This window comes from Sorex araneus, chromosome 3 (assembly GCF_027595985.1).
Source record: "Sorex araneus isolate mSorAra2 chromosome 3, mSorAra2.pri, whole genome shotgun sequence".
In the NCBI taxonomy this organism is placed as follows: domain Eukaryota; kingdom Metazoa; phylum Chordata; class Mammalia; order Eulipotyphla; family Soricidae; genus Sorex; species Sorex araneus.
Window position 1 is genome coordinate 175,365,628 of NC_073304.1, and position 27,551 is coordinate 175,393,178.

General features: G+C 48.3%; 1 protein-coding gene across 13 annotated transcripts; it reads right to left on the bottom strand.

Moving 5' to 3' along the window:
• Positions 1-947: 947 nt before the first annotated feature.
• MSANTD2 (Myb/SANT DNA binding domain containing 2) lies at positions 948-27,551 on the bottom strand. 13 transcript variants are annotated; one of them, XM_055130672.1, is made up of 5 exons: positions 26,889-27,551; positions 18,128-18,297; positions 7,808-7,907; positions 5,958-6,018; positions 2,363-2,500 (listed from the first exon to the last, which is right to left on the bottom strand). In XM_055130672.1, exons 1-4 carry the CDS (start codon positions 27,405-27,407, stop codon positions 5,989-5,991), a joined length of 819 nt encoding a protein of 272 aa, XP_054986647.1. In that variant the 5' UTR covers positions 27,408-27,551; the 3' UTR covers positions 2,363-2,500; positions 5,958-5,988. The 13 variants fall into 13 exon arrangements, 5 of the variants coding, with proteins under 5 accessions (XP_004604841.2, XP_004604840.2, XP_054986647.1 ...); XR_008629148.1 differs by lacking the exon at positions 2,363-2,500 and adding an exon at positions 11,493-11,582 and having other exon boundaries at positions 5,995-6,018; positions 18,128-18,251; XM_004604784.2 differs by lacking the exon at positions 18,128-18,297 and having other exon boundaries at positions 948-2,500; positions 26,889-27,534.

The window sequence follows — 27,551 nt, forward strand, 5'->3', positions numbered from 1 at the left end:
TAGGCAGTGGGGAGGGGAGGGGGAAGAGCTGGACCTTGGCTAAGATGAGCATCCAAGGTAGGGGCGACAGACCCGCTCTGATCCCTATCCCCATCTCCTTCTCCCCAGTATATTTCTTGCCAGTGAAGCTTTACCTGGGGTTCTGGGGGGACCTACCCAAAGATGACCCTTGGTGGCATTCAAGGTGCAGAATGTGCTCACGGGGTCCTGGCACCTGCTGCACTGCCCAAGCCAGTGTGGCAGAGCCAGGAGGGAGCTCCAGACCCTGCCTTCCACCCTGGAACCTCAGGGGTCCAGAACACCCATACTGCAACAATGTGATAACACCTGCAGTTTGTTTCTAGGCTACACCCGGCAGTGCTCAGGGAATCCTATGTGGTGCCAGGGACTGAACTCAGGTTGGCCACATGCCAGAAGTGCCCTACCCACTGTACCGTCTATCCGGCCCCACACACCTGGAGCTAATACAGGTTGCACTGGCACTGGTAGGCACCTTCTAGAAGGCCCCTGGGGAGAATGCTGCGGTGGCTGCCGATGGGCTCAGGGTCTGTACAGAGGGCAGAGCCCTCTCCAAGGTCAGGCTGCCAACCTGGATCACTGGGGGAGCAGGAGAGAGGAAAAGAGCACATTACTGGGAAGCTGTCTTGGTGCCTGGCACCCATGGGCCCTCGGGGCTTTCTTCTGACGGAGGTGCGGGCACACTGGCTCACACTGGGGCACGACGGCGTCCCTTTGAAGGAGCACTGCTGGGTCACCCTCCACAAAGGAGCAGGTTGATGGGGCTGTGGAGGAACCAGGGGCGGCAACTACTATTCTAGACGCTCTCCGCATGGATCAACAGTTCTCGTTGTGTCTCCCCCAAATGCACATGTAAAAGGAAGCTTGTCCTCTGCGGTGACATCAGAGCACGCTGGCCCCTGCCAGCACAGCCACCTCAGCCCCCAGAAGCCCCATGAGCACGTCAAGAGGCCAGGAATTACTTTAATATTCCTTTTTTTTTTTTAATATATAAAAAGTTTAAATGGCAACACAACCAGAAAGCGGGCACATCACAGAAACGAAGGTCTTGGCAGGCAACACTGATTGGGAATAGCAAAACACTTGGTGCCAAAAATGAAACTCTAGATTATATACAATAGTAGCTAAGGGTGGTATGAAAAACAGTCTTATTCACTGTGATTCAAGACTGAATGTGTTCATTGTCTATTGCTTATTTTATTCAGGGTTGTAAATAATACTTATATAGAGACATAGAGATGTGTAAAAATGAAACATTGTGAAAAAAATACAATTTTTCAATTTCATATGAAACGCAAAGTGTAAGTCTGGTCCAATATGGAATGTACCTACATCTGTTTATACTAGGGCTCTGAAAACCATTTAAAAATCGGTCTTGTTTTTAAAAAAGGAAAGTAACCGGCCCACTGCCTAAGTCTGCAGAGTATCCTGCTTGCTCTGAACAGGCGTTTTGGGGCAAGTTCTGTTTGCTGCCCATAGTCCTCGCTGATCCTTTAGAAGCTGTCCTGGTCCGATGCACCGAGTTCCCGTGAAGAGTCTGTTGGCAGCATCCGATGAGGGCGGTCTGGGTCAAGGGAAGTGGGGAGTGGAGAGGGAGGTGAGAGCCCAAATCCTTATGAAGGATGACGTTCAGTTGTTGAATTTTAAGGGGTATCCGATGGCTTTTTCCAGGCACTCGACTAGAGAGCCAGCGGAAAGAAAATCCCTCTCAACTTCTACAAACTTGATGTAGATGGACTTGGGGGAAACGCCAGGATCCACGAGACAGTTCTGAGACAGAAACCCGTTAATACCAACCCAGTCTTTGCTGAAGGTTTTGGTATTTGCTTGGAAATGTAAGAACAGGCATTGCTGGAGAGTCCTGACCTCGGCGATGCCGAGGTAGCAATAGACGATGCGGGCGGTTTCCATTTCCACCTGTAATGAGGCCTGGGCTGGGAGGGGCTCCAGGTCCACCCGGCCCTCCTTCCCAGCGTCCAGGGCACGTCGGTCCGCATGGGGGGAGGGTGGTCTCTCGTGACACTCTTCATAGCCAATGGCATAAAGACCTGGGCTTTTGGGGATGCCTCCTGGCAGTAAATACTGAACCACGTTGCCCCCGGTGGGCTTCGAGTGGGCGATGGGGATCCAGTCAATTTCCATGTGCAGCTCCAGGCACCTCGCTTCGCTAATCGTGATCTCTAAAAACTTGTAGTAAACATTTTTCCAGTTCATTTTCTGCACCCGGGTCATGATGATCCGGCCCTCGGGCTTCTCGGAGTTGAAGTATTCTCGGAGTCGTTTGCCCAGGGGCACCTGGGAGCTGATCTCGGCGTAATGATAACGGATATCCTCTTTCCAACGAGTGTTATAACCAATTCCAAAAATGGCCAGTTTATTCGAGAGATGAAGCCTTGAAAAGTCTGTCCAGCTCTGAAAGAGTTCCCATTTTAACTGTACCGATTCCAAGATCTGTACGATATTCTGCATGATGTCTCTCTTCCTAGAAAAATGAAAATCAAATTCCTTAAGTGTCGAGATCATCAGTGTCCAACGGACTTTCTGCAAAAACAGAAATGCCCTACACGGTCTGTACTGCACAATATGGTAGCCGCCAGCAGAAACAGCAGGCTTTTTCTAGGGAATTGCTTCCAAGGGGCCCAGGGGACTGGTGACTCCCGTGTCACATATCATGCTGTGTAGTGCAGATGGTGATAACCATAGTATTCAAATCTGAGAAACACCCGGTCCCCCACAGTCTAAACATATTAAACTTAATTACTTCTTTTTTTTGGGGGGGGTCACACCCGGCAATGCACAGAGGTTACTCCTGGCTCATGCACTCAGGAATTACTCCTGGCGGTGCTTGGGGGACCATATGGGATGCTGGGAATCGAACCCAGGTCGGCCGAGTGCAAGGCAAATGCCCTACCCGCTGTGCTATTACTCCAGCCCCAAAACTTAGTTACTTCTAATACTCCCAGGATTCAGAAACTCAAAGGATCATTCATATTTTAAGCATTGTTCTAATATTGGTTATTGATGGCCTTCAGTTAAGCACGTGACGGAGGCTATCTGTTCAGAAAGACACCCACTGTCACTTACTGATGGTGATGTATGACCTGATACAAAAATGAAGTGACATTTTCTTCTGTTTGTCTGAAATAATTTGCGAATCCCATCACTCCTCAGCTGATGATTTAAAGACCTACCAATTTAATCCAGAATTAAGACCTGATAATTCAGGTGGAAAAGGCAAGGCCCATGTTAAGTTTAGGCTTCCGAAGCCTAACGTGACCGTTCTACACTACTATTTTATAAAGGAAAAGCAAAAGTAGAGAAATTATTTGAATTTGGATTTGGAGAGTGGACAGAGTAAGAATATGCAGGAAAATTCTTCTCTTATTAAATATTCTTCCCAATATTAAAACGTGACTGGCAGTTCGTGAGGGTTCATAGACATTAAAGAATACAAACTGCAAGTTCTTTCCAGCATGGCAAAGCCTTGATAACTGGAAGTCTGAAGCTAATTACACACTAACTTAGCACAAACGACTGAGCTCTGCATCAATTAAAGGGTTAAGCTACAAAAATATTCAGCAGGGAAACCTGTATAACCAAACACAGATGAAGAGAGGTGGGGGAGGTGTGTTTGTTATCAGCTTCCCAGAAGGGAATGGATCCTTAAAACATTCCTCTTTTAGGGGCTGAAGTGACAGCACAGTGGGTAGGGTATTTGCCTTGCACATGGCTGACCCGGGTTTGATTCCTGGCATCCCATATGGTCCACTGAGGGGTGATTCCCAAGTGCAGAGCCAGGAATGACCCTTGTGCATCGCCGGGTATGACCCAAAAAGGAAAAAAAAGAGTTCCTCTTCAATTCTCAGCCCTTCCAGACGAGCTTCTGGAACCACCAGGGGAAGCTTCCACTCAGCCATTCTTGCACACACCCTGATGCCGGCACGAGCTAACATTGTCACCTGTAGCTTCCTGGCACCCCAGACAGCCCTGGGCTGAGTCTCCCCCATCAGATCTGCTTTCCTCAGGGCAGACTCAGTGCTGTGGGGCTAAGATAAAGACCTGATCTTCATGGGATGCTCTAGGGAAAAAACCTCTCAAGTCCTGGCTTCAAGCCCTCTTGCTCAGGGGCTGCGACACGGTCTATCAGGAGTCAGAGGAAGGTGGAGCCCTCCCTTTCCATCACGGATGAGGACTGGCCTGTTTCAGTTCTGCCAGGCTGACCCTCCCCACACCTATGCTCAAGTGAAGAGGTTTTATCTGGTCCACCAGAGCCTAACCATCAAAGGGCCCTGTGCTGAGCCAATAACCGCCTCCTGGGAGCCTTGCTCAGTGACCGGTTCTGGGGGCTGACGTACCTGCTGCCCACCCAGCCTCACACTCCTAGGCTCCTGGCGCAGACCAGTTTTTATAAGCCAGGAGCACTGTGAGACCCCAACTGTCCCCAAGATACGGCCTTTTCCTGCCCGACTTCCCAAACTCCAACCCTAAGATTGTGACAATCGGCAAAGTTGGAGTTCAATCCCCCTAACAGCAATGGCCCTTCCCTAAGCTTCTAGAAGCTACCCATCTCTTCGGAGCTTAGGGATTTAAAAGGATGGACTCATCCCACCACACCCCCAACCCCCCTTTTTCAACTGAATCGCAGTGAGCTCCACAGTGACAAGGTTGTTCCCGACTGGGCTTCAGTCATACAGTGCTCCAACAGCCATCACTTCACCAGTGCAGTTTCCCGCCACCAATGTCCCAAGTTCCCTCCTGCTACCCCTCATTTTAAAAATACCGTTTTCTCTTTCTTTGGGGTATTTGGCGCTCACAATTGTAGAAAAAAAAAAAAAAAAGACTCACTAACAAGAAAAGGTCTAAAACTCAATGATTTGGGTCATAAACTCTGAAGAATGAAAAATAATCTTTTCTGGGGGGTAGGGAGTAGGGATGGGAATCCTTATCCCTAAATGTTCCCTTTCCCCAGACATGGAACCCACTGATACTGGGAACTCTTTGTTCCGAGAGATACTCTGAGTGTCAAGAGCATGTGCAAAGGGGCTGGTGCTTTGCTCAATGGAGAGCACCAGTGACTTTGCACTGAGCAAGGTCCTTCAGCTCGTGTTCCCTAGGGACTCTGCACGCTGCCACCCTGTGTGGTCTCACAAGTGGTGCCATGGGCACTTGGAGGTTGCCAGGTGAGAAAACGGTGCCCTCACTTCCCCTCCATTACCCTGAAGATAAAGACTCCTCCACACTCAGCATAAATCAGGCCTTTCAAAGCTACAAACACGAGTTCACAGCCCAGGCAGAGAGAATTGGTGTCCTACAGGACAGCGTGCAGCTGGGGGGTGGGGGGTGGGCATATCTCATGTGAGGGGCCTATGTTTGCCCTGGCACCACATGCCTTGCCCAGCACAGCCAGGCGCACTCTGCAGCCCTCAGGAGGAGGGCTGGGATTCGACCTATGCAAGGGCGCTAGCCTGGGCCTTTTCAGTCTTGCCTGCAGCAATGCTTTCCTTTCCAAGGGTATAACACACAGGTCAGTTTAGGGATGTCATGAACTCAAGTGTCCTGATCATTTCAGCTGCCCCCCACATACACCCATGGGGCTGTGGCTCACCTTCAGAGCTCCCTAATTTTTGCAACTCTGGAGGGGAGGGGGATCAAAGCCACAGCTTCTGCCCTTTAACGCATTTACACACTCAGATACCCACATCCACACATAGGCAAACACCAGAAATACGCTGACTGTCATCTAACAGTTACTTCTCCTTGTTGAAAAAAATTTCAACATTCTAGAGTTAACCCACAGGAAAAAACGGGGCTCAGAAGGGACAGCAGGTGATCAGGGCTGCCTGGCGGGTGGGCAGGTCTAGTGGCCATGGGGTCTCCTCCCCCTCCTCCCCGCGGCTGTTCACGAAACACACGTGTAGAAAGGCAAAGAATCTACTTACTGTGCTTCCTCAGAAGATTCCTGTTTTATTTTTAATGCTCTCTTTGTGACAGGTATTTCATCTGAAAAGCAAAATTTTGGGAACCGATTATATCTTCCTACAGGGCGACACACCATTCAATGTTTACCTATGTTTACATTTTCCAGCAAGGGGCCTTGATTCTAGTATCCAATGCCCAATGCCGGATTTATAAATATAACATAATGAGATGCAAACATTTATATGCAAGATCAGACACCAGCTCGGCAAGTAAGTGATTCTTCAAGGTCACCAGTGGATTTCTAACTAGGAGCTTAAAACTTAATTTCACCACAAACACGACTTTTAAAAGAGCAAGAGTGAAAATAATTCTGCCCTATCCATTTTCCATGGAGGCTTCCTATCATGATTATTTCCCAGAATCAATACTCTCTGTATTATTTTCTTCCCAAAGGTTTGGGTGACTGAACCCTCTATGCAAAATCAGAGTTATAGAAGCCACGATGATTCAGACTGTGCTTTAAAAACAATAGGCAGTGGCCTGGCCCCTTTATTATCCTAATCTTGTAATTTTTACAGGTCTAAATGTGTCAACACATGGGGCGAGTCACACACGTGTCACTGCAGCTCGTGGGCGATGCTCATCTACCCTGCGTTGTTCCTTGTGGGGGCCTGTGATGGCCAAGCCAGCACTATTCTTCCAAGCTCTGAGGCCTCAGAGCCTGTCCTCTCCCTCCCCCCTTCCAGGAGGAGAGCTATTTCTGAAAGGCAAGTTTGTAGGAAACAACATTTAACCCTTTCCTTGGGGAGTCAGCATTTCTGTCTGAGGAATTCTGCAGCACAGCACTGCTGGGCTTTTGAGAGGCCGCACACAGTGCCCATGTCACCAACAGCTGGGCTGGGCTGGCCTGGTTCCCCCAGGGAGAGAAAGCATCAGCCCATAATCGGGAGTGCTCACACACCGCTGGCCAAGGTCCCGCGGCTGCAGCAGAAAGGGGACTAGTGCTTTCAAATCCTGGAGAGGAAAGTGGGAGCCGTTTTGGCCCCAAGAAACAAAACCACTACAAACACCTGCCTCGCTGCGCCCTGGTGCAACCTGCGGGCCGGAGAGACTTGACTTTCTCTCGGGGCTCTATAAATCAGTGGTTAGGGCTTATGCACACCAACTGTCTGAAATCTCTTAAAGCGATGGCAGGGACAGTCAGTGTCCAGGGTCTGTCCAGTGAGTGTTCATCCGTGACAGGAGTTCCCGACAGGCCCCAGGGACTCGGGGTGGGCCTGTCTCGCCTGGGCACAACAGACAGCGCCACTGGGCCTGGGTCCGTCTCCAGGAGTTGGAGTTTTGGTTTTGAATGTCTCAGATGGCCTCTGAGTCACACCGCTACCACGGGGATCAGGTCCCGCTGGGAAGCCATAGGAGCAAAAGCGTGGGGAAGTCCGAATCTCAGCTCTGTTCATGAGCAGATCAGGCCTCCCTTGATTTTTGGTTCAGACCAGGAGAGGAACTTTTCCAAACCACAAACAAAAGGGCACGTGTATTTGGGCAACGGAAGGAAGAGACAGTTATTTCCTTAGGCGCTGGAACAAGAGTCAGTGCTCTTGGCAGTCATCGTAGGATGGGGAGGCTCAGAATTGGGGATTCTGTGTCTCCAGGAGCCTTGCTGGTAGCAACATCACCTAAAGACCAGCACCACGCACTGAGGTAAAACACTGTCACCTGATGCCCCATGCAGATGGGCTCTGTGACGATACAGCAAGAAGGGGACGAGAAGACATAACAGACAAAAGTACATGCGCTCGCGCGCGCGCGCGCGCGCACACACACACACACACACACACACACACACACACACACACACGGATCGGCTTACCCAATTCCTGATCTGTTGGATAGCCATGGAGATCCTGACTGTGGTTTCCCCAGTCCTCCTGTGAATACTCCTCCAAAGTGCTGCCATCTGACTCCAGCTCCTGGTACAAGCCACTACTGTTAATAAGTACAGGCTGGCAGGGCTGAGCATCCCATCCTCCCTGACCAAACACCTGTTCCAACTGTTCAAATGTGTAACTGCTCTTTCTTTTCCCAACACCATGTTCTTTCACCCGACTGTAACACCTGCGAAGGGTCTAAGACACAAAGTCTTTTGTTATTCCTTTAAAGCTGTACTTCCTCTTCCAGGTACGGACCACAGATATTAATTACTATTAGACAGACATGGACAGACAAACAGAGACACATTGTTACAGAAATGCTATATTTCAAATTCATTATTATATTAGAAAAAAATTACTGTTTTAGCATTTACTCAAAACATGTTATAATTCAAACAATTATTTTGCAATTAATTATCCATTAAACAACAAGAAACATTACAACATTATTGCATGGCATGTACCCCATACATATATTTTACACCCCCACCCTCCATTAAAAAAAGGAATTAAAAAAGGGAAAAAAAAAGGAAAAAAGGAAACAAGAAAATACCAGCCAGCCAATAGGATGCACACCTGCCACAGAAGGGGAGGAGCTGCTAAGGGGCCCAGAATTTAGAAAAAAGTGAGGGGAGGAAGGACAGAAAGAAGAATTGCCCAAAGTAAGGAATATGGCCTTCCTCACTCGTTACTGAGAAGGAATACGGAGTAGAAACAGCTGCCTCAACTGAATTAGCTGGTAAAACCTCTTACTTACACACTCCGTCTTCCTTCCTAACTGTCTTTGGGGAGGCTGCCAATGTGTAAGAGGTCAAATCAATACTCCTACAGCCCAGATCTCCACAAACATCAGGACACAATGCACTAATACCTGCCGGCGTATCCAGCCAGCATGCACTGTCACCTCAAATCCACACACTGCCAACAAGCTCTTCTCTAAGGGGCAAGTAAGGTGGAGGGGTGCCATGTCACTTATTCTTCTGCCTCGTGGCACACAGCAAACAGAGACCATGCAAGTCTAGAGAAAGAAGCTGGCAGGCGCACTTCTTAGCTCTTCAGCGTGTTTCGAGGTCTCTGGGCACAGCCCGGACCTTAGCTCCATTTTCCAAGGGCACCGGACACCTGATGTGCCCAGAGATGATATCTCAAATACGGACAGCACCCACCTTCCCACTTTAGTTTTCTTCCATCCAGCTTCTAACAATCTCTCTCTGACTTCGTCAGATTTCACTCAAGAATTTTCTTAAGGCAGGACCCCTCTCAATGGTGGTGGGTGGTGCCCCAAAACTGCCTAACTCAACTGGGCAAAACCAGTTCACCGCTGATTAATTTATGTGTTCGCCAGACCACTGGTTTCGCCCAAATGTGACATTATAAGGCCGTGTTACTTGTTCTCACCAAACCAAAACGTCTCTTAGTTTTGTGTTCTTGTCTTTAAATTCCAACAGACAAACTCCGAAAGTGACACTCTGTAAATACTTATTAGCAGATCTGTCCCAGGAGGCCAGAAATCTGGAAGAGCAAAAGGAGTCCTTAAAAGGATGTCACAGAATGGAAGAGCTCCCTAAGACCCTCTCGCCAGCCTACCCGCCGTATGCTCTTCTGCCTCAGTCTCTCTTTCTTGAGAGCTCTTCTGGCGCCTGACAGGACAAAGGCTCTCTAAAGAAACAAAAAGGGTCGTTCTGTCTCCTTGTAAAGGTCAGTCACAACTACAGAACACAGAACTTTCTAGAACCAATCAGCAATGAGCTGGAGCCATATGTCATGGGCAACCCTTCCCACGGAGCAGACAGATGTCTGCCAATCTCACTCCATTTCCCACAAAGCCCTCTTTCCCAGTGCCCTCTGCCCTCCGTGCAGGGATTGGAATTTGGACTGCAAACAGCTCCTGCCAATTTATTTTTATCTTCGAATGTCAAGTTTTTCTGCCTCTGAGAACACCCCATCCCCTTTCCAACTCTGCAAGGCCCGTAAATGGAGAACCCCGGCCATGTGCCTCTCACCATAAATGGAGATGGAAACCGGGCACTGCTCACAGCCCACTGCGGCCTCAAGAGGGGCCCTCGGCTCGGCCCCACCTGCGGGTTCCTCAGAACTCACGCTCCTCTGAAGGAGATGCCGCATTTCACAGGGCACCACCAGATCCCAGGAAGATCCAGCAAGAACTGACTTTCTTTGAAACCATCCAACTGCCCTAAAATTTCACTGGGTTCCTGTAATTAAAACATGGAACCAAGCAATAGCTACTGTTGTGAAAAGTCTGGAGACAGACTCTATATTTCATCTGAAAAGCCCAGTAGACCTTCCACCTCTTACTCTGCGGTTAATTTCGGCAGTGTAATATGCAAAGTACTTCGGGGTCGGCAGGAAAAATATGCAGTCATTTCTAAATCCCCACGATAGGGACTTGACGTACTAAAATGTTTAAGAGACTTTCAAGTTGGTTTTTTGTTTGTTTTTTTTTTTAGCTCATGTCAAGACATAAGAGGTAACTTCTGGATTCAGTGTAGACCACAGCTGCACAGGAGGGAGTTTAAGTAGGACAGATCGACTGAGACATATCCATTCCATGGTTTCTGGAAGAAAACTAGGCTTTTGCTCAACTCAGGGAATTCAGAAATGGATACAAAGAACTTATGGAGACCATCCAATTTTTATCACCCAAAAGAAATCATTAGTTATACTTTTCATGTTTAAAATGATTCACCGAAGATATAACAAAAAAAAAGATTGTGTATCTGTGTCAACAGTCCTACAGGAACAAACCTTTAAATCCTACTCTAGATCTGATGAGGGGAATGCACTGGAATCTGGGGAAAGCGAAGACTCACCTCCCACCTCAGCCAACCACACCAAACCTGACACAACCCTCACTTTAGTTTTCGTGGAGCATCACAAACCTGGCTGCCCTTCCATCCTCCTGAGCCTTGCACAGTCTAGAAGGTATATGCTTTAGGTTCCTCATCAGAAACTCGGGGGAGTAGGGGTGGGGGCAGGGTGAGGGCGTGTTTTCAAATTAAGATCTAGGGAAAGGAAAATTTGCTTCCAATTATTGTTGTCTCCGCAATTAAGATAATGCTCTCCTTGCTGTTAGAAATCACGGGACAGGGGTCAAGAGTGAGAGAACTAACGTACCAGGAGGGACTTGCTTGGGCGGCTCCATGGAGGGAGCTGCAGGTACCTGAACTGGAAGAAAGGTCAGGTGGAAGCTTGCTAAACCCACCAGGTCAAATGTTTAGTGGCTACAAAAGGGAAAGAACCAGAGAAAAGACTGGAAAGCTGTCCCAGCCCCAAAGCAGGGAGAAACAAAATAACATGGCTGACAACTGACGACTCCTAGGACAGCGGGAAAGCTTTGCTGGAGCTTGAGGTCAGAGTGAGAGGAAATGAGAGAATAAAGAAGGCGACATCCACTGCAGATGGATATAGGGGGTGTCTATGGGGGAGAGGGACAGGGAAACAAAGGCAGGGGTTTTAGATGGTCAGGACTGGGGGGGGTTAACGGCAGCAATGCAAAGAAAGACCCAGGGTTACAGCACACGGAACATTAAATACAGTGCACAGTGCAGCTATCTTGCCCAAGTAAGTAAATCCAGTATTGGGTTGCATAAGCAGAGGAATCACATGTAAGCTATGAAGGTGGCTCTTCCTCTCTATTCAGCACCGGTGAGGCCACAGCTGGAGCACAGCGTTCAGTTCTGGGCATCGAACCAGCTACAAGAGAGGGAAATTGTAGAGTTCAGAAAAGGGCAAATAAAATAATGAAGGCTTGGAAAATAAGGTAAGTAGGGACAGTGGTTGCATCAAAGTCCTCCCTGACACTGTCACCAGCTACCTTTGGGGTACAAATACTTGGTTTTTTGTTTTGTTTTGTTTTTTCTCCAGCATCTCATGTCCCTTCCGACGTTTAGGAAGTGGAGAGAACCAGATTCTCCCTTTATGGCAAAGCAGGAAGCAAAGTAAACAAATCACATGGGCATATGCCAATCAATTCTGCTACTGACTCAATTGTTCTCTCAAAATCTGCCCCATAGCATAAAACGAGGAAATCAACACCATGATCACATTCCTGTTCTAATACAACTGATTCCAGGGATGGGGGCCAGGAGAGACAGGAATAGGGCCTGTAGTAAAATGTCTTTTCAGAAACCTCGGGTATGAGCAGAAGATGTCAAATGAAAAACCAAGTCGAACTGCAGGGAGAAAAGCTTCGTTATCACAGCAAGGAAACGGGGTACAAGGGAAAACAGGCAGTGAAACAGATTGTCCAATGCAGCTGTCAAACCGGCACCATCGGAAATGGATTACATGGCTTTAACCCCCTGCCAACTAACCATGACAAACGAGAGGTTCTCTTTGCCCACGTGCCTAAATAAAGAACACGCTTATCTGCAAAGTTTCAGACCTGGGGGATTCTCCTCTTGGGTCGAGACCGTGGGGGTGCTGAGCAAAGCCAAACCACATGGAACCTTGCGTCTTGGTTTAAACTGAAGCTACTTATGTTCACGGTAGATGTCAAAAGTCGGAATTGTGGCAACAAAACATCTCTGAGTTTATTTCAGCATCTTTTTAAAAAAATACAAACACTTATTATTTTTTTTTCTTGCTGTGAGCACAGAGGTAGGAAAGAAGAAAAGGGATAGTGAAGGCATGTGGTGTGAGGAGGGGTCGGGAGAGATAGTACAGCAGGTAAGGTGTTTGCCTTGCAGGCGGCCCACCCAAAAAGAAAAAAAAAAAAAAAAGGGAAGTGAGTGGGAGAGACCACGTTCCTTTCGAGGCGTCACCTATGGCAGATGCCATCTGGGCCAGCAGAACTTTGCCTGATTTCCTAGGCTTTCTGTGCATTAAAACTTGGCAAACTGACCTGCCAATCTGTAAAATGTCTCAAAAGCAGCACCTCCCCCCCACCCCACCCAATTGCTACTTCCCCACCCTCAGCCCTGGCACCACAGAAGAAGCTTTGAAAAGTGGATGATCTTTTTATTTTTTCTTTTCTTTTCTCCTTTTTCCTCTGCAGAAAAGAGGTTTTGAATCTCCTCCCCAGAAACAGGCACTTCTATCCTGGTTTCATCTGGTTCCAAGGGGGAGGTGTGTGGTGTGAGCCCAGATTAAGGACTTCGGGTTAAAAGTTCTTCAGTGGAACAGAACAAGTAGCAGTCAGAACCTTAAAAGTGGAATTCATTGGTGCTTTCACTTTTTTTTAAATAGACATTTAGAGAGTTGGCAACCAGTTTAGGTATGATTCATCCAGTTTGCTCAATAAGCCTGCTCCTTTAGATAACATAATATTGATATTTCCTTTAAGAGGTAGATTAGCTAATTTTCCCTCTTTTTTTTTTCCATTTGTTTTTGGGTCACACCTGGCGGTGCTCAGGATTTACTCCTGGCAGGACGCGAGGGCCCATATGCTTTGCCCCAGGTTCGTACCCTGGTCAGATCCCTCCAGCACTGCTCCCTTTTCTTTTTTTTTTTTTTTTTTTTTTTGGTTTTTGGGTCACACCCGGCGATGCACAGGGGTTACTCCTGGCTCTTCACTCAGGAATTACCCCTGGCGGTGCTCAGGGGACCATATGGGATGCTGGGATTAGAACCCGGGTCGGCCGCGTGCAAGGCAAACGCCCTACCCGCTGTGCTATCGCTCCAGCCCACTGCTCCCTTTTCTTAAAAGAAAATATCTCTAACAGTAAAAGCAGACGAGAATATAAATTACACATACAGCTTTCCACCTGTGGGCAAAAAATCTTTTTCTGGGGAGGCAATTAGGTAATATTAGAAGATTCACTTTGGTGGCCCGGGAAAGGGCTCAGTGGGCCTTTTCATGTGGGGTGCCCTCGTTTGAGCCCCAGCACTTCAGCAAGCCTTAGCTCTAAATCCAGAGTAGTCCGGGAACACCGCTGGGTGTGGCCCAAATTTGAAAAAAAAAAAAATCACTTGTTATGTTCATTGCCTGTTCCCATCATATAGTACTTGCCTTGCCTGATTGACTTATCAACACAGACGCTAAATAAGTTATCTAAGGGAACAACTTAAAACAGAAACCTGCAGGAAGGAAACAAAATCTTGCTTATGTGGGGCTGGAGCAATAACACAGCAGGTAGGGCGTTTGCCTTGCACACAGCCAACCCGGGTTCGATTCCCAGCATCCCATATGGTCCCCTGAGCACCGCCAGGGGTGATTCCTTAGTGCAGAGCCAGGAGTAACCCCAGTGCATTGCCAGGTGTGACCCAAAAAGAAAAAAAAAAATCTTGCCTACGTTTCCCAGGGGTCACCATGGCTTTGTTGCCACGTTCCCTCCGCCCAGTCACACTAGGGTATCCCAGAGGCCAGCTTTGTCCGCAGGATTTCAGTCCTAAACCAAAGGAAGTCAAAGCGCAATTTTCTCTTCCACTGAATAGCTCGTGTTCTCCTCGGTGCTACCTTTGTAATTACTGAGAAGAGAGGTTCTAAACTTTGTGGTGACATCATTTGCCTTCTCCTATGGCTCCTGACGTACCTCTGTCGCCTATCCACATCATTTCCCTTGCCACCTTTCTCCTGGCTAAAACTCAAACTGCCCAGGGAGAGTGGAACTGCCCAGGGTGCTAATGGCAAACCAGGCTCCAACTTCTCAAACACTGTGGAAGTCTTCCATGGAAAAGAGCCTTAGATACCCTCCTGTCCAGCTTCTGTGGTGAAAAATGAGGACCTGAGGCCCCAGGCACCAACCTTACTCCCCAAGTTAATGTTTCCTAAGTGAGCTGATTCCACCAGACTGACCGTGAACTCCATGAAGCAGGAGCTGGTCTGCCGCGTTTCCCCGAGGTCAGATCAGTGCCTCTCACGTAAGGATTGCTAGCTATGCGTTTATTAATCATGTCAATTAATGTAATGGGGGATGGACCACATCTGGGAGTGCCAAGGGGCTGTTCCTAGCTCTGTGCTTAGGAGTGACTCCTAGTGATGCCCAAGGGACCATGCACAGTGCCAGGGATCAAACCAGGGTCAGCCGGTGGCTGCTTGCATGGCAAGCACTTTATCTCCTGGACTCTCTCTCTGGCCCCAATACATTAATGTAATTTTAAAAAGTAGTACATCACTACTCGGATCATTACATTTTTCTTAGCAAAGAAAATCAAGACACTCATTGTACAACCACAATGGTGGGTTATATTTATAAAATCAATAAATCCAAGCTTCTACAACCTTTTAGGGGGAAAAAAAGCAGCAGCAATAAAGGGTATAAAGCACATCTCTGGCTATAATTAGCAAGCCAACTAATGTCTTTCTAAGAAAAAACAAAAAAAGACTGACTGCATAGGGCAAGAAGACTTTGAAAACAGTTCCGCTCTGGCTCATACACCCAACGCAATCCTGCCCAAATCTTATTTCTTAAGCCTTACAAATTAAACAATTAAAAGAGACTCGATTGTTTAGAGGTTGTCCACATGCTGGCTTGAGATCTTACCTCCTGGAAGCCTGGGGCCATGTAGGGACCTGTCCAGGACTCAGTCCTACCAGCAGGAGCTTCAGAACTGGGCTCCCTGGCTAATGACTCACTTTTGTGTCTCCAGGAGGGAGGAATTCTTTCACAGACACTTCAGGAACTTTTGATTCTCAGTGAGTCCATGCTCCTGACTTTTCTAGTTCCTGCAGGACCAGCCACTGAGGGTCTTGTCCACGCGACCGTAAAGACCAAATTGCTGGACGTCCTGAGGATGCCTGACCAAACCAAGCATCCCCCGATTTCAAGGAACTCGCTTCACCAGATAAGGGCCCTGACCCTGCAGAAGCCATCATGAGAGTCCTTCCAGACTGGGTCAGGGCATGTTCCACTACCTGAGACACACGCAGCAACAGGCAGCTTCATCTCAGAGACAGGCAAAGAACACTGTCGGAAACTTCCTCCCCCGCTCAAAGGGAAGACTGGCGGCGTGGAGAGGGCACTTCTGCCTACCTCACAGCTCGCCTCTGAGGCGGCTCTCAGCATTTCTGTTGAATCTTTTTTTCTCAGGACTTACTCTTACAGAGGACATTAAAGAGGTTCATTCTTACTAGCACGTGGTAACTAAAACGAAAGAGTTCAAGAGGATTCCTTAAATTTTTTTCCGGCATAGCAGAGGAGACTCTTTTTCATTTAGTTAGTTTGGGGGCCACACCCAGTGGTGCTCAGGGATCACTCCCAGAGGGGTTTGGGGGACCATATAGGGTGCTGGGGATCAAACCCGGCCAGCTACTTGCAGTACTATATCTCTGGCCCATAAGGGGCTACTCCTGGCTCTGTGCTCAGGAGTGACATCCTAACAGTGATTAGGAGACCGTGTGTGGTGCTGAGTTTTCAAACCAGGGTCAGCAGCTTGCAAGGCAAGTGCCTAAACCCCTGTCATTATCTCTCTGGCCTCAATGCCATCATTTATATAAAGAGTTGAATGAGTTAATCTTATACAATAGAAGGTGTATACGTTTCAATTTCTGCTTAAAAATTTCCCTAGAACTTCCAAATCAATGTTTTGTTACAGTGCTTAGAATCTTATGATACCATAAGCCATCTACAAGAGATGTTCACAGTTTGTGCTCTTTTGCCTTCTTTTCTTGGTGGTTCTGGAGACCAAACCCGGGGCCTCCCACGTGTACGATAGTGCTCAGTCACTGGCACCCAGCAGTGTTGGGTGGAGGGGGTCTCCAGTGCAAGGAACTAAACTCAGGGCTTTGCACATGCTGGTTATCTGCTCTGCACTGAGCTCTCTTTCCCAGTCTCCTTTCCCTGTCATTACTTCTCCCCTGGTATCATTATTCAATGAGGAACATGCCTAAGCAGAATTGTGCCCCTCTGGGCGTTGCTGTATGATTTTGGTCTTGCATTTCTGGCTGTGTATGATCCAGGTGTTGGTAAAATATTTCTTCCACTGTCAGGTTTTAATAAAGGTGGGCGGGTAGGGAGACAATATAACCAACTAATTTGGTATAGGCCTGGAGGCAGACTGGTCAATGTAGTCTCCACTCCCGGCTGGGTCTGTGGCATTAGACACAGGAATCATCGTGCTTCGAATGCTCTAAGATAGTGCTAATAGCAGGAATGCTGACACAGGTATGTAGAAAAGCTTTACATGAAAAATCCAGGCAGACCATTTTTTAAATTTGCTAAATGTCTGCATTTAGCAAATATTAGCCATTAGTATCACACAGATGGCAGTCACACGATACGGAGACCCAGCTGCTCGTGAGTAAAGGTTAGTTAAGGCAGATAAACAGTCACAGCACAGTTTGTCACAAAGCACATGGCAGGAAGAACAAACTCCAAAGAACCTTACTGGAGGTGCCACTATTCAGATCTTACTTGAAAAAGCAAGTAACTTTGAGCTAACTCACATCAATTACTATTAAACAACTGTTAACTAGGTGTTGGTTTTTTTTTTTTTTGGGGTCACACCCAGCATTGCACAGGGGTTACTCCAGACTCATGCACTCAGGAATTACTCCTGGCAATGCTCGGGGGACCATATGGGATGCTGGAATCGAACCCAGGTTGACCTCGTGTAAGGCAAATGCCTTACCTGCTGTGCTACTGCTCTAGCCCCTAACTAGGTTTTTTTGAACTTTGGTTTTTATTATACTTGGTGCTTTTATAAAGCTGCTTATGATTACATGTGAGAGCCAGACAGAAAAAGAATTCTAGATTTATGCCTAGATATAGGTTTGTTACATGTGAGTAACAGGGCGGTAGAAACATTCTGGGGTCTGTACTCAAGTTTCAGACACCCCTGGCTGTAAATTCACAGCTCAATTTTGTGCTCTTAAAGCATCTGTCATAGATAAATGCCAATCATTTAGCTATCTTTAAAAGTTTCTTGGCAGAAAGATGGGGCTATCCTCCTGACATATAGAAGAAGGAATCCTGACTCCTGGTCCAAAGTGAGAATCTGGTCTCACTTCCTGGGCAGCCTCTAAGCGGGCGGGGAGAAAGCCCAGCATCAATCAAACAAGCATGAATAACTCGAGTATTTTCTGAGTTTGACAGAACAAAGAGCATGTAGACATCTCATTCCTTTTGTTACATTGGAATTTACTGGGATTAAAACCGAGATGCTCCCACATCTCAAAAAACAACAAACATTTCCTGGCTGTGCTGTTAAAGTGAATTGAGCTGCTTCATCTTAATTCTTCATTTTGTGATGGATTTCTATTACTTATTTTCACATTTGCAAACGGGCACGATTCTGGTTTCTCAAAGTCCAATCACTAATCCTTCTCCTTAATTTGCATGAGAGCGATGGGACATTACCTGGTTCTGGAGAAGACTGAGCCTACAGGTCTTCCAAACCGGTCCATGGTGGAGAAAGAGGGATAACCATTCTCCGCCTTGGTGGTAACAGCTGGGCGTGGACTGACGCAGGGCAGAAGTCCGTCTGCAGGTGGGAAAAGGCACTGTCCAGGGACCTCAGTGGCTAATGACTGGATAAAAGGGACAAAGCTGCACTTTGCTGTGCAGAGGCGCGTGTCTCAGTGACAACGGACACATCACAATAAAAAGGCATCATGTAAAATCACGTAACTCTTTCTTAGCAAAGACAAATGAATTCCTATTTTTTTAGGCATAATAAAAAGCAGCACTCACAGTTTTTACGGTGGATAAGACAGCCTTGAGAGGACTATAAAGGAATGGTGTGCCCGAGGGGCTTTCTTTTAAAGGAGTCACCGTGTTTTCTGCCAGAATGTAAGATCCTTAAAGGCTAAGGATTTCTTTCTTTCCTTTTCTTTTCTGGCTTATTTTCAGTTTTCTCCATATATATCCTCATACACACACACACACACACACACACACACACACACACACACACACACACACACACACACACACACACATCTCCGATCCCAATTTAATGCCTGGCGTGCACAAGGGGCTTATCAGGTATCAGGTTCTGGCTAAATGAGTGAATGGATGAATGAATAAAATTTCCTTCAGATGCGATGTGGAGTGGCGAGAGCAAATATAAAGTTGGGAGTACTTTTTCACCTATCATGCTCTTCTTCCTAACTTATGAGCCAGCTCTTTCTGTTTAAAGTATTTGCAGATTAAAATAATAATAATAAAGCAGTTTGCAGTAGATACAATTTTTATTCTGGGTTTATTTAAGTCAATTACAAACATAATTTACTTTTTCCAATAAGTGAAGTCATCTGAAGATAATTAGTAGATATTACTGTTTCAAAAATCCAAGCTATTACAACAAAGTTTGCTATTACAAACACAGGTTGAGAAAATGCAAATAATTTTCATTATTTTATCAATTTATTTTGAATGTGGTATTATTTGGTAACTCAAAATATGTAATTTATAAATACAGCCAAGAAAACACATATAAAAATAATGTGATGGCTGATCTCCTATAATGTCTTAAACACAGATTTGCATCTTACTGAGGAATAACAACACATCCCACTACTTGACAAAATAATGTTCACTCGATTAGCGCCAAGAGAAAAAAAAGTGTCTCCACTGGCTCTAGAGGACTGTGAACTACAAATTCTTACAAGGGTAAGAATTACACAGGTATGTGTATTTTTTCCAACTGACTTTTTAAAGAATTATTCAAAGCAATATGGAGAAAGGCTCCAGAGATTACAAACTGCACACAATCTGTACCCCATGTGCATGGAATCACGAAGCTTTTGTTGCAAACACTGAATGAAGCTTCTGTGAAGGTACAGAGCCAGCAGAATTCCTCGAGTGAGCCCCAGAACAGAAGCGAAGGGAAAGAGTTCCACTGCAATCCTAACAGCCAGTTTGAAACCTAGGACCGGCCTGAGTTTTCAAACTCAGGAAGTTCTTTCCCCCACTTTTGAACATTTTCCAGAATTGTAATACAAGCTACCTGGAGGAAATGTTTTTCTACTTCCACCTAGTTGATACTGGCCTGACGATTAACTGTAGGCTCTTAGATCTGAATTTTATAGTGTTTGTCCTCAGATCCTGTTGGACAAATTAGAGGGAATCTTTACTGAGTATATCCTAATGGTGAGAGACAAGACCACCTGAAAATGGGGGCTTAAGTAAACAAAAAGGACTCTGAGGGTCCCTGAGGACACAGCAAAGATTCCTCATGTGGCTGGGAGATAAAAAGTATATTGAGCTGCCAGCAGGTTAAGAATAGACGAATCCTATAGAACAGAACTTTTGGATTCTCTGAACAGACCTACTGATTTAGAAACCAGAAATTTGCTTCTATTTCTTGCTGCGGCTTATTTCACCTCTTGAAGAGCTTACTACGGGAAGAATCAAGAGGCCTGTGCCTTACCCTTCCCCATTTACTGTCCCCTGCAGTCTGTGGAGAGCTGAGCATGGCCATGCTAACTCTTTCAGCTTAAAACTTTTGCTTTTGGGCCACACCCAAAGATGCTCAGAGGCTACTGCAGGCTCGGCGCTTGGGGACCATATGGTACCAGGATCCAACCTGGAACTCTTGCGTGCAAAGCATATGCCCTATCTCCCTGGGCCACCAGCTTAAAATTCTTTGATGACTACGATAAAGTCCTAAGTGTTCAGAGGCTGGGGTTAAAGCACTTGGTTTACATCATGCTGCACTCACAGTTTGTTCCTGACCATCTAATGTCCCCCAGCACAGAGGGGGAACATTTCCAGTGCACTCAACCCTATTCCCCACCAAACACACACTGGATATTAGGATATCCAGTACACAGTTATCCCAAACCTTCCCGTTCCATCCTTCTCACCCTTCTTTCTTTTCTCTCTCTTTCATGCAGTGTTAAGGACTGAGCCCAGAGCCTCACACATGCCAGTTCTCTGCCCGAGCTCCATCCCCAGCCCTTACCACCAACCTGCTATTCCCAACTCAGACCTTCCTGACTGCCACATACTACGGCCCTGCTAGCTATTTTATTAGATGGGCTGGGCCACAACTGGCAGAGCTCAAGGATTACTCCTGGCAGTGCTGGGAGAACCATATGGGGCACCAGCCAACGTGCATGGCAGGTGCCTTAACCTCTGTGGCTCTCAGCTCTCTGAAACCATTTATTTTGATTTGGGGGTGACACCTGGCATGTGCAGGGATTATTCCTGGCTCTGCACTCGGGGGTCACTCGTAGCAGGGCTTAAGGGACACTATGAGGTGCGGGGATTGAATCCCGGTCGGCCATATGCAAGGCAAGCACTTTGTCTGCCATACTATCTCCCTAGCCCCCACCCAGAAACTTTTGAAACCGTCAGTGACTTGCCCTTTTGGGAAAGCTACCACGTGATACAATTTTAACTTCAGATTCTCAGAATACATGACATATTTTGTTGTTATCTGTAGCCTACACCGTTCCCTGTGACACCGCCACCGGGCTCCTCCAGCAAAGCCTGGACTAGCCTGGACTGCTCTGGGCCTGACAGGGCCCGGCTCCGCTCACCTTCAGGACTGGGTGCCTAGGTGTCCACCTGCTGTGTGGGCTGTAGCACTGGAGCCTGAGCCTGCACCCAGGGCCCGGAGGGGCACACCTTGGCGGGAAGGGTGTCTGCTCTGCTCTTGGGCCTCCTGCAGGAGGGTCTCTACTGTTTGGAGGGGAAAAATAAAACAAAGACTTATTTCAGATCTTGGTATTTAAAGAAACCCGGTGAAAATGTGTCAGTTGAGTGTGATAAAAGGGAACTTGCAAGATGACCAAATCCTTCCTCCCAGATGCCTGGAATGAGGCAGGGAGTTAAGTGCCTTGTCTTTCCCTTCTCTCTCTTTGGGCTTTGTAGAGTCCAGCTAGAACTCCATGTAAGCCACAGGGACGAGGTGCCGAGTACGGCTGGGTTCTTCCCGGGTGCCCAAACACCTGTAATAACTAGTTAAGGCACTTGGCCTTTAGGAACTCCTACCCCCTCCTCCCCAATCCAGGTTGCTCTGTCTGTATTTTTTAAATTTTAAGTTTAAATTTAGCCCCTAAATTTTTGCTTTTTCTTTCTGGAGGTGCTCAGGGTTTATTCATGGTTCTGCACTGAGGGGTTACTCCTGGAGGGCTTAGAGGACCATATGGGGTGCCAGGGATCGAACCCTGGTAAGCCACATGCAAGGCAAATGCCCCATCTGCTATACTATCATTTTTCAGCCCCATATCGCTTATCGGCTCTGTATTTTCAGAATAACCAAAGTAAAATATGTTAGAAGTATTATTTAAGTAGAAACAGAATATTTACTGATCATCAATCATTTCTAAGATCTGTCTGATATAATCAACAGTTACAATTTTGGGTGGATTTTCAGAGTACATTATCTATTTAATAATTCTAAATCAAGTCTTCATCTTATTTATATCCTTGTAGATTTACTGTTTCTTATATCCTGTTAACTGCCTATAAACTTTCAAATGTATGAAAACATTTACTATCAGCTTTCAAGTGTGAAGGGGAGCACAGTGAGAAAACTCACTGGGCACATGTGACTATTCAGACTTAAATCGACTGAAACATCAAGTCCTGTCTCACCGTCACAGCAACAGCTGCAGTGACGTGGCAAGTGCTCCCCAGCCCTCTGTGGCCAATGCCACTGTAGTACCAGATGGTGAGGGCGAAGAGCACGGACGGGTCATCCCACTAAATTCCACTGGACGTGAGAATGAGACTGCAACAGTGGCCTGGCCAACTGAGGCTGTGCCACTCATTATCTGCACCAGGAGTTTGCCCCGGGCCCCCCAGGAGGGAAAACCTTTTTTTTGGCCTTCCTACGGAGTCTTTACTGAATTAGGTGCCAGGAAGGGCAAGAGGGAATTCTGAGCTCCCCCTGCAGGTGTGAGTGTGTAGCCAAGAGAACCCCTTCCCAGAAAATTCTTTCAGGCTCTAAAGAGCTTTGTTTTGTTTGGGGCCACACCTAGTACTCAGAGCTTACTCCTGGAGGGGTTTAGGGGCTGATTCATGGTGTCAGGGATTGAATCTGGGCTGGTCTCATGCAAGGTAAGTGCTTACCCGCTGTATTATTGCTCCGGCCCCCTACTTCAGAGCATTTTTACCTACAATGTTCAATATAGGAGCCATTTGACCACACGCAGATACTTATCATTTAAAATCAAATGAATTATAGCCTACTTAAAATGTTAGTTCCTTGGGCACTCAAGTCACTTTCCAGGGGCTCAACAAGTGAAGGTGGCTTTTACATCAAACTGCTTAGACAGTTTTTCCTCTTTACAGGCAGTTTTACTGAACAGCACTAGCTGTACTGTGTACTTTGGAAATTCTGGGGGGGCCATACTCAGCGATGCTCCGGAGTTACTCCTGGCTCTGTACTCAGGAATTCCTGACAGTGCTGGGGGACCATATGGGGTGTTGGGGATCGAACCCAGGTCAGCCACAAGTGAGTGATACGTTATCGCGCTGGTGGAAATTCTTTTTTTCCTTTTACATATCCTCCACAAAATTTAACTTCATTCTACTATATTTCCCCAAACACCAGGAAATAAACTTGCAAGCCTTTTCATTCCATCTGAATATGTGAATGTTGGATCTCTTCCCTCCAAAGCTGCAAGTCTAAAGATAAACAGATAATGGGCAGTCAAAGCTGAGTCCAAGCGTCCCATCAAACCTTTGTGGGTTCCCAGGCAGGCAAGCAAACAGCACACACAGGCCATCAGTGGCAGCAGTGAGGCGTCTATAGGGACAGAAACAGAAAAGTGGGTGGGACGGGATGGGACAAGACTCTGACAAGTCTCTTTTACAAACAATTTGGGCAGTGTGCTGTTACTTCAGGGCCATTCTTCAGTGCTAACACAGGGTGTAAGTCTTATTATCCGCAAATACCAGAGAAAAGCCCTTGGGACTTGGTAGCAGCTTTGGGCTTCAAAGTTACCTTTCATCTATCCTTTCTGCTCTCGAAAACAGTGACAAGACTTGACAGCAAAATGCAAGACCAAATACACTACATCATGACTTGTCTATATGAGTGCTAAATTTGTTGTAACCATAATAACACTGAGGAGTAAATGGAAGCAATGTCACTGGAAATTTCATCACTTTTGTTTGCTTCACAAAGTAAAAGACCCCCTACTACTTTGAAATCCATCTGATGAGCAATCAGCCCTGATCCAGCAAAGATGGGATTCTGAGGCCACACCTTGTATTTTATCCTGAGGCAGAGCCAGAAGAACACATCTGTTTCAGAGATATAAAGCCAACTCCCAAGTGACAAATTTCTGGAGAACACCCAAAAATATGGGACTGGAGCAGGAGTTTTGCGGGCTGAAGTGTGAATACAGCATCTGGCTCTGAATGGAACATTTTCATAAATTCCCCCAAGTCTAGCTCCATCTTTCAACTCCTGAGTATGGACTGTGAGGCACTCTCACCCTCCTTTGAAGCCATCCCACTTACTGTCCACTCTCCTCCTAACACTTCATCAAGCACCGCAGCGCCCCAGTTCCTCGGTTTTCTGGTATAGCACTCGAATGCTTTGATGTGCCTGGAGCTGCCAAATGCACTGGGTGCTCTCGGGCTATTCGTTCTTTCATCTATCAGCACACCTAGCAGACAGCCTGCATGCAGTAAGCACTCAAATATTTGGTGAACGAACATTCTCGAAAGATCTATGGATCTGTCTATATCTAGACTATCCTGTAAATATCTAGGCAGATTCTGGTCCACATTTGTTTACAGGACTCCAAAATTAGGCTGGAATTGTTAACAGCTGAAAACTCTTCTGGTAAACAAACAGAAAGCAACAAAACGTTGGAACCCAAACTTGTGGAATCTGCAGAACCAGGCTGCCTCAAACACAACCATCTGACCTAAATGACAGAACAGAGACTAATAACATGACACGTTCAGACTTCAAAATAAAGCTCAATGCAGCAACAAATGCTTTTTACTTCAAATTTAAAATCCTGGTGCTCAGAAAGGTAAATTCCTCTGGATAATCTTTTAAAATAGTGCCCTAACAGCAAATCCAAGGGTGACTGGGCCTCTTGTTTTACTATTTCGTACAGGGGAGAGGCCTCAAGTGTAGGCTGGTGGGTATTCAGGAGGGGAAATCATGACAAATGGCTCACAACGGTGAGGTGAAAGGCTGAAGCACCCACAGGCTTGAAGGAGGTGAAAACAAGTTTCCATGGATAGCCTATAGCCCTTCAAACTTAGAAGAAATTATTTACTGAGTTTTTATCATTGACTTCAGGTAATCACCTATATATAGGTATATCACAATGTAAAGTGGCTTCCCTGGGCAAGCCTACACTTCACTGCACTACTTTCTTTCTATTCTTAAAACCAGAGCACGGAGGTTACTGAACCTCTTCTTGAGGTTCTCAAGGTTTCTGCATTACTTGTTCTCAACGGGCTTTTCCCACTCTGAATCTAAAGATTTGTTTTGTTTTGTTTTGTTTTGTTTTGTTTTTTTGCTTTTTTGGGTCACACCCGGCGATGCACAGGGGTTACTCCTGGCTCTGCACTCAGGAATTACCCCTGGCCATGCTCAGGGGACCATATGGGATGCTGGGATTTGAACCCGGGTCGGCCGCGTGCAAGGCAAACGCCCTACCCGCTGTGCTATCTCTCCAGCCCCAAGATTTGTTTTCAAGGGTTTGAAATGCTACAAAATTTTTTAGTGATGTATTTTATGGGGAGGTTTGTGTTTTCCCAGGTTTCACACACCTCCTTTCCCCTTCGGGAAAACTCTATTGCAGTTAAGAGATAGGTGTGAGCCAGCACAAGGCAAAATCTCTCCCCCCAATTTTAACCTGAGAACAATGAATGAGATCCAGAGAACAGTGGCGACCCTCAGCTACTGACTTCAGGACATCCTTACTTAAAAAAAAAAAGAGAAGAGGTGGAGGGCATAGGACGACTCAAGGATACACAGTGTCAAGCAAGCCAACTGCATTTCATACTTGAGAAGGTAACTTAGGAAAGGTGCCAGATCACTCGAACAATAGGTCTGCAAGATCTTAGCTTCCGGACCCCAATTTTCCAAGCAACACTGCATACGCAGGATCGTTCTCTGAGCCCTGATCTTGAACTGGGGGAGGGGGAGGGGACACAGGATTGCCCTTCCACGCCCGCCTACCCTAAGCGGCGTTCAGCCAAGTCCACAGACACCACGACTCCAAGCACGCAGTTCAGTGAAAACTGGGGGAAAACAGCCTATCCGAAAAATTAGAAGCGGGGAGAAAGGGAAAGGAAAGAAAGGGGGGGAAAAATAACCCCGCAGGGTCAATACAGACGCAACAGCCCTGATCTCAGGTCAGGACAAACCGCAAAATGCTACCAGTCCTGGCCCCAAAGCGGGCCCGTACACCGAAGCATCCCAACACACGCGAGGGCGGGGACGGGGGCGGGGGTAGGGAGGGCGAAACCGTGGAAACGCGGGAGGGGCCAGGGCAGAAACCGGGCTGGACCCCAATGCTGGGGGGCAACCCCCCGCCCCCGCCCTTCCAAACTGCACACCACCAACTCGCGGCCAGGCCAGCCGGCCCCCGGGGGCGCGCCGGCCTGCACGCGCTCCGCGGCCACCAGCGGCCCTTTCCCGAGTCGCCGGGAGCCTCTCGCGTCGGCCACGGCCTCGGGAGCTCAAGTTCGAAGCGCGGCGACGTGACACAAAGGCCAGCCCGTCGGCAGGCGCTTTCCGCGCGGCTCGGCCACTGCCACGCGCTGGGGAAAAAAAGGAGGGGAAAAAAATCCCAAACCCGGGAGGAGTGGGTGTCGGCCGGCCTCCCCCTCCGCTCCGCTTAACCCGGCCCGACCCGGGGCCCCTCGGCCGGGAACAAAGCGAGGGGCCCCCGCGGAGGGGCGGGCGGCGGCGGCGCGCGGCCCCCCGCGCACAAAGCCCGAAACTCCCAAGTTGGGAGCAGGAACCTCCTCCATTGGCAAGCGAGAGGGGCGGCGGCAGGCACGCCCCACTTCAAACTCGGGAAACCTACGGGCTGGCGGCCCGCTGGGAAAAAGCCCCTTCCCGCGGGGGCGCAGCAAAAGGCGGCGGGGCTGCGGGGCGCCCCGCGCGCGCTCACACCGGCCCCCGCCCCCGCCCGCGCCTCCTCTCCGCCGGGGGTTCGCGGCCCCGGGCCGGGCGGCCGGTTACCTTGATGCGCTCCCGGCACTGGGACGGCGTCCGCTCGTAGCCCAGCTCGGCCAGGGCCCGGGACACGCGCTCGTACATGGCCGGCCCGGGGGCCTTGCTGCCGAACACCGTGCCGGCTCCCTCCAGCTGCTGGTACCGCGCCTCCACCAGCCGCTCGTTGCCCCACACGGCGATGAGCGCGTTCGTCTCGGCCGGCGTCCACGACATGCCCCGGCAAGCGGCCGCCGCCGCCGCCGCGGCCCCGCCGCCGCCGCCGCCGCCGCCGCCCGGCGAGAAGGAGACCGAGGACGAGGCGGCGCTGCGGCCCCCCAGCCCCAGCCCGAGACCCCCGGACGTCGCCGCCCCCGAGCCCGCCGCGCCGCCCGGCCCGAGCGGGGAGGCGCCCCGAGGCGTGGAAGGGTCGGACAGCGATGGGTTCCCGTCGCTCAGGCCGCCGGGAGACGCCGGGGAGAGCACCTCCATCTTCGGGATCTTGAGCGGCGAGTTGGCGGGCAGCTCCGAGCCACAGGGCGCGGCCATCTTGCGAGCGGCCGCCGCGGCACCGCCCGGAAGTGACGCGCCCGCACTTCCGGCCGCCGCGCGCTCGGGGGCTGCCCCGGGGCCTGGCTCCGCGGCGGCCCGGTCGCTCGCTTCTCTCGCGGCCGCCGGCTTCTCGCCGCGCGC

Bases quoted from the DNA above. Each gene is read 5' to 3' on its own strand.
- MSANTD2 (XM_004604783.3), bottom strand. From the start codon at position 27,407: ATGGCCGCGCCCTGTGGCTCGGAGCTGCCCGCCAACTCGCCGCTCAAG. The intron at 6,019-7,807 runs GTAAGCCGATCC...TTTGCTTTTCAG, and splicing joins TCCAACAGATCAGGAATTGG to ATGAAATACCTGTCACAAAG. The intron at 2,501-5,957 runs GTAAGTAGATTC...TCATTTTTCTAG, and splicing joins GAATCTTCTGAGGAAGCACA to GAAGAGAGACATCATGCAGA.